The sequence below is a fragment of the Triticum dicoccoides genome, chromosome 7A (genome assembly GCF_002162155.2).
Source record: "Triticum dicoccoides isolate Atlit2015 ecotype Zavitan chromosome 7A, WEW_v2.0, whole genome shotgun sequence".
Classification (NCBI taxonomy): Eukaryota; Viridiplantae; Streptophyta; class Magnoliopsida; order Poales; family Poaceae; genus Triticum; species Triticum dicoccoides.
The window spans coordinates 19294585-19301497 of record NC_041392.1 but is presented as its reverse complement, the minus strand read 5'-3'; the positions used below and the strand labels follow the sequence as shown (position 1 = coordinate 19301497).

General features: G+C 41.4%; 1 protein-coding gene across 1 annotated transcript; it reads left to right on the top strand.

The window, feature by feature from the left end:
• The first annotated feature begins 4174 nt into the window (after window positions 1-4174).
• LOC119327372 (probable prefoldin subunit 2) lies at window positions 4175-4848 on the top strand. The gene has a single exon (XM_037600489.1). It carries the CDS (start codon window positions 4196-4198, stop codon window positions 4703-4705), a length of 510 nt encoding a protein of 169 aa, XP_037456386.1. The 5' UTR covers window positions 4175-4195; the 3' UTR covers window positions 4706-4848.
• Window positions 4849-6913: the final 2065 nt, after the last annotated feature.

Sequence of the window (6913 nt, the reverse complement as noted above, 5' to 3'; positions counted from 1 at the left end):
CCAACAGGTCCAGTCAGCATGCCACATCAGCAAAAAATACAAAATTTCCAAGGAAACAACTTGTAAAATCAAAGAAAATACAGGAAAAGAAATAAGAAATCCAATTTCTGAAAAACACGGAAAATAAAAAAACGAATTTCCAAAAGAAAATCCAGAAAAAACCCAAAAACTCAAATTCCAGAAAAAAAATATTTCCAGAAAAAATCATTTTTTATTTTCCCTAGCTTTTTTCGCGAACAATTTTTTCGGAATTTTGCTTTTTTATATTTTTTTCCTAATCTTACAGATTTTTATCTACTTTTTTTTGAAATTTTGAAAAAAAATCTGACGTGGCATGCTGATTGGACCCGTTGACTAGTCAAAACTGGTCACCCCAGGTCAAAACCGGTCAACAGAGAGGGGAGGGTTGAATCCTGCCCGATTTTGAGACTTGGGGGTTGTAATTTAGACGGTATTAAAGTTCGGGGTTGTAAATTAAATTAGGGCAAGAGTTCAGGGTTGAAATATGCACTTCTCTCAAAATTGAATAAGAGACATAGCATCATACAACTTCCTAAAAAAATCTGCCTTTCTAGAAAAATAGCAACCGCTTGCTGTGCAAGTATCCGCAGTTCTAACTCATCTAGGGCCAAGGAAGGATACATAGCACCAGTCCCTACTCGTGAGGCGGCGCACCGGCGGGGTTCTCGACTGTGGTGGTGTTTTTTGTTTTGTTTTCCGAGCAACTGTGGCGGTGTCTGAGTGGAGACACATTCCTTTATGTACGAGGACTGGGTTGGAGCGTGGAGGAGATACGAAAATCACAACAAATTGCAACAAACTGAAAGTCTGCAAGTACGTACATTATCGTCCTAGATAAATCTAGTAACGTGTAGTGTGTTGTCATGAATAAATACAAATATTTATTGAAGAACCTACCGCGAGCCTTGTTTTTAACAGAACGTATATATATAAATCATGGATTTAACCAGGTGGATAAAGTCATTGTCACCATCCCAAAAGGTTAAACCACCGTTGCGTTTGGCATGGGTAGCAAGCTCGTGGGTTCCCAAGTTGCACTCACGATGAACCTTCTTATTTTGGGAGCCTTCAGACGCCCGGCTAGCAATCCTAGCTCACCTGACCATAAACATCCCACTATCTCAATCACGTTGGTAGCTCTTTCATTTAAATTCATCAGCATGGTACCACAATCGTCTCAGCCACGACAGGCCCAGGTATATGGTGCGCATTTGGTTGAATCCCTGTAACAGTGCAGCCACTTCTGTTTCTTATGCCTCTGTGCAGTTTTCCAGACATCGCTCGCAAGATAAAAGAACCATGCGTGGACGATAATCTCTTACAATGGCCCCATTAGTTCCTTGTCCCGTTGCCGCCATAAAAGAACCATCCACGTTCAGTTTAATCAAGTCGTCACTTGGAACAATGCATGCATGTTTCAGTTTCGCCGTTGAACTCTCAGGCAGAGGGTTTACCCTGACTATAGTGGCCTTCCCTTTTTATGAGAATCATTGGGCACTTGATTCATTAAACGACGCAGCTACTGTCATCTGCCCTTGAACGATGTCACTCCTAATAGGCCATGCTCACCATATATATGAATCAAAATTGTAGAACGGGGAAGCCATAAACTACAATAGAATCAACCTTCAGACCCGTAAATTACTAAACATTACACTTAATGTAGAAAAAATAAAGTATAAAGAGTAAATAAGAAAACAGAGTATTCTGTCTGGTTAGTTGTCTTCAACACATTGTCTCACTATAAGAATCCCACATTATACAGAGTGCCCCCATAAATTTCCTGGTCATCTCATGCTACCAAGATAAATAAAAACAATAAACTGAACTCATCTACTCCGGTTTCAGTCCATAGGTTTCATCTGGTTAGTTGTCGTCAATACATTGTCTCACTATAAGGATCCCACATTATACAAGAGTGCACCAATAAACATTCCTGGTCATCCCATGCTACCAAGATAAAAAAAACAATAAACTGAACTCATCTACTCCGGTTCCAGTCCATAGGTTTCTAGTATTCTCAAGATCTCTTCTAAGTACAAATTGTCATAACCGCGCCTCTAGTTTCAGTTAAACAAATGGTCCTCAAAAATTCTCAAACTGTAGGAGAACTCCATAAACACATTAGCACAAATAAGGGTTCATATCCAACCAGCTGATCAGAAGTCCATTTCAAAATAAAAAAATCCAAGGTTGCAAACTGATGATGGTATGATTCTGAAAGAGAGAAAAAGATAAATCCATATCTACTTGCTCCAGTTTTAAAGTTGGAGCGCTATTATTGGCATCAGGTTTGCCTAGCTAGCATTCTGTAGCTTAAACAGAGATACGGTCGTAAGCTGAAAAACATGGAACCCAAACTATAAAACTTAATCTGGTTCCCCTCCATACGTTTCAGTTCAGCCGGGTGGCTTTTCCCTTTTTTTTAGAAATGGAGGAGGACCCGGCCTTTGCATCTGGACGATGCATGCAGTCACTTTATTAATTATTCACAGAAGACCTTACAAAGTCATACAAAAATAAGACTAAAGCCACCGTCTAGGCAACATCTGTCGCTGCTCCTATCCAGTTTTAAATTGAAGACCTCAATTAATTGAGAGGACTTAAAAATTAGGAAGCATAGTGTATAGTATAATTTTTTTTGAATAAGAGCTTTGAGAAATTGTTGATCAAAATCAGGTGACCCAATTTCAGTCGGACACCACAATTAATTGTGAGGGCTTTTACTTCTAAGTAGCGTACTGATACACTAGATTCTTGCCCAGATTTTTCAACACACTTGGGTGACTCAAGTCTCGACCACGACCAACGCATGCCGGTCACCTCATCAATCCTCGCACCAGACGCATGCCGGGCCCATCGCTTGGGGCCATCACCCAACCTTTTTTCTTCTTCTTTTTTCACCCCTGAAATTTGTGTATAGTACATCGGTCCGTTAACCCGGTCAAGATCTAACTCTAACAGTAACGCCAAACTGGAGACTGCAGAGCGGCCCTAAAAAAAATGGAGAGCAGAGACTGCGGCAGGGGCAAGCAGACGGCTTCGCCGCGGGCGAGGCTTAGGGTAGAAGAACCCTTCCTCCCGGTGGCGCGGCAACAGGACCTCCCTGCCCGGCGGGCGGCGGCGACGGCGAGGTAAGCTAGGGAGCCCTTGTATATATCCATGCCCCTTTGTCTCGTTCGTAGGACGTGGGCGACGATTTAAACTTACTACCAGTAGATCTGCGCCAGATTAACCTCCCAATTTATTACTCTCTGTATGTATCCACGGCCTCGACCTTAGTTAAGCTGCATTGCCATCTCGAGCCAGTGTTAGCCAAGGGGAATTATTCTATTTACTCGATTGATGGTGCTTCCACTGACATGACGAAACGTGTCCAGTGTCCACCATGGGACCAAACCGGATGCTAACTAGTTTATCTACTGGAATCAAATACCATCGCTAAATTCCATAAAGCACACGGTTAACCATGCCTGTGGCACAGCTCTTCATCAAGAGACAAAAAAATGATGCACATTTTTGTATCGTTTTCCCTATTAACCGTGTCTGCCACCACCGCTATCATTTTTAATTATTCTCATGGACCTTCTTTGAATCCATGTTTGCCAGAGGTTTTACCACTCCAGATGTATTGCTGCCCTTGATTGCATGTTATCTCTCTTTAAATTGCCCGTCATGCAAGATACATAGGCGAACAATGCTTATGCCATAATAGTCATGTATGGCTGGGTGTTTTGCTTTTGTTCCAGATAATCATGTGAGCTACAAGGAAGTCGCAGTGGACTTGCTTAGCTCAAACATTTTTTGCTATATTGGTTGGCTGATTAGTGGTGGGCCTCTATAGCTCAAGCAGGATCCGTGGGGCCCATAAACTCAAAATATTAGTGAACTATCTTTTACATTGGTTCCGGAAACAGTTATATGCCAGAGCGTACTTGTTTGTGTAGGCCAAGTCAAAGTTTTCATCATGTTACAGTTAACAACATATATTGGATGGATCACTCTCTGCGGTGTATCTAATACTAAAACATGATTTAATACATTCGTATTTAGGCAAATCTAAAACAAGAATTTTGGGATGGAGGGAGTACTTTTTACCTAGTTTTGATTCTAAAAGGAATGTTCATTTTCTCCCGCAGGTTTCTTTGTTTGTTGTTAGTGCATCACAGGGAAAATGGTAAGCAGGGCAGGGGGCGAACCCACAAACGAGCAAGTGGTTGCAAACACTTATGCAAACATGGGCACTGAAATGAACCAGCTCTACACCAAGATCACGGAGCTGGAAATGGAAGTCAGTGAGCACTCTCTTGTGCTTGGCGCCATAGAGCCCCTGGACCCCATGAGGCGGTGCTACAGAATGATTGGTGGAGTCTTGGTTGAAAGGACCATCAAGGAAGTGCTGCCCGCGGTGCACCGGAACAAGGAGGGCCTTGAAGAGGTGGTGGCTCGCATGAAGGAGGCTCTGGAGACGAAGAAGAAAGAGATGACCGAGTTTGAGCTCAAGTACAAGATCAGGAACCGGAAGGGGGGCGAAAGCGGTGCCGAGGAAGGCAGCATGAAGGAAGCCTCTGCTCAGCGTGTTCTTGTTGGCCCTGCAGGCCAGTACAGCAGAACGACGGGACAAAAAGGAGACTTTTGCATAGTTGTTTATCAAAGGCAGATTGCTATGTACCAACCTGACTGACTGTTTCCGAGCGCGGTATTTTGTCATGCTGCACTTATGATGGTAGTCTCGAATCCTCATGTGTAAAACTAGAGATTATGCTATATGCTGGTAACTGCAGATTTTGCGCAGGTTGTGGCATGACTCGCACAGCTTTGGTCGTGTTTGTGGTTTTGTGCTTGAGAAATTTTTCATGTGTTGATGACATGTTTTGTTTAAGATAAATTTCATAGAAATTTTACCGCAATGAAATGTTAGGCAATATCAAATGTTTCGATCTGTTGTTTAAATAAATAAATGACAAGATCGATGATTTTTTCTAGATCAGAGTTGAACAGGACCTGATAAGACTTTCCATGTAATAAGCCGTATACCGCCAAGTGGAGGAGGATAGGCTAGCAATTGGAATGATGCAGATAAAGGTGAAGCCAAGTCATCTGAGCAGCAACAAGAGGTACTTGCATTGCTTGTTACCTTGGGAGTAGCCAGCAAGGAAAACTGAAACTGCTCATGAAACGTGCAGAAGATCCTCTGCTTTCTCAACACAGAACCAAAAGAGTCCACAGATGAACTAACAGAGGCCACCGATAAACCAACAGAGATCAGTGGTAAACCTGACAAACCATGCAAGGATAAACCTATTGATGATCTCTTCAATTGACGAGGACCTGAAACTACTGGGGAACAGGAAAAAAGTATGTTTGCTTTCTGAATTTAGTTACAGTTTAAAAATATGTGGTACAAGGTTCTCGTTTCTGTTAGAAAATACTAATCCATATAACAATCTATGCAACTGATTAGATTTAGCCACATGTGGTAAAAAAAGAAATTCTTGGTGCGTCCTTAAGTAAGTAAATATATTTATTTTTAAGATCAAAGCATGGAATGTATATTCGTAGCTCCTAATTAGCTGTTTTGCTGGATCCTACGTACATTTCTTGACACTGTTTTTTCCTGAACCACAACCACACGGAAGAAGGTTGAATTAGTTCAGACTTAGGGATGCTCATAACGTCCTGCCTTCCTCCACATCCTTTGCCCATATCAGTATTTCAGCCTCTTCATAACTAGTTTCAGAGGTTAACCCTAGCTTAACTATTTGTTCAATGGTACTTGATTATCTTGGTTAGTGGTTACCACATTTCTCAGTTAGGTGAAAAGTCTTGTGAGGATTCAGCTAATATGCATTTTAGGCACTATTTTTAATTAACGTGGTGCTGAGGCTGTCGATTCAGAATCAGAATCTTCCATACTGCATGACCGTTTCTTCTAGAAACAACTCCCTAATATAAGAAAATGATAAAACAGTGCTAGACCCATATATTTTTCTCGTTTGCCTCACTCTTGTTTATGTACAACTTATCTGATGAAAACCATCGTACTTCAAACAAAGGCATTTTGTAAGCGTTGATCCGGTTGCAACGGGTGGCATCCTTATTCAAATGCAGAAAGGAGATGGAGACCCTGGTTCATTTGAGATTGTACATATCATGATGTCTTTGGCTGCTTCAACTCGCAAACATATGTTCAGGTTCACAATTGATGTTATTGCAATCTATCATTCCTTGTTCCCAGTAAGTCTCGTATTTCAAGATATGATTTATGTGCTCATATAGAGTGTGTAGTTATTCTCTTGCTTATAGATTTTCATCTGAATGTACTCTAGGTTTATTCTGAGGGTGTTGCCTGCTGAAGTGGAATGTTAGGCTTTATAAGAGGAAATAAAAAGAGCCACTAGTCGACTTGTTGAAAATTACTCACCAAAGAATCTCCTTCAGGACATAAGCTAATTTGTTAGGCAGATCATGTCATGTAATTGAATGTCATTGAATGCCTCACATTACTTTAGGCAGATCATGTCATTACTTTAGGCAGATCATGTCTCACATTACTTTAGGCAGATCATGTCATTGAATGCTGAAATCATTTTTACAATTCAGAGATACGCCCCGGATACATCTTCTAAATACCAAGAACTAGTGGGTCCATCTTTAAATGACTCGTGTCAGTAGCTGCATTTATGAAGTGGTGTGGGGGTGCTGCAGCCAAAACCTGCTGTGAACCACGGAAGTTTTGGGGTGAGAACCAGGTTACGATTATAAATTCCATGCAGTAAATGCAGAACAGTTAGGCGTTTTGGAATTTTTAGCATTATGCATCAGACATTGACATTCATAGACTTATTTGTGTCCCCCTAGCAATTCCTTCCATGCATTTCAGGGCAGGGGC

Bases quoted from the DNA above. Each gene is read 5' to 3' on its own strand.
- LOC119327372 (XM_037600489.1), top strand. From the start codon at position 4,196: ATGGTAAGCAGGGCAGGGGGCGAACCCACAAACGAGCAAGTGGTTGCA.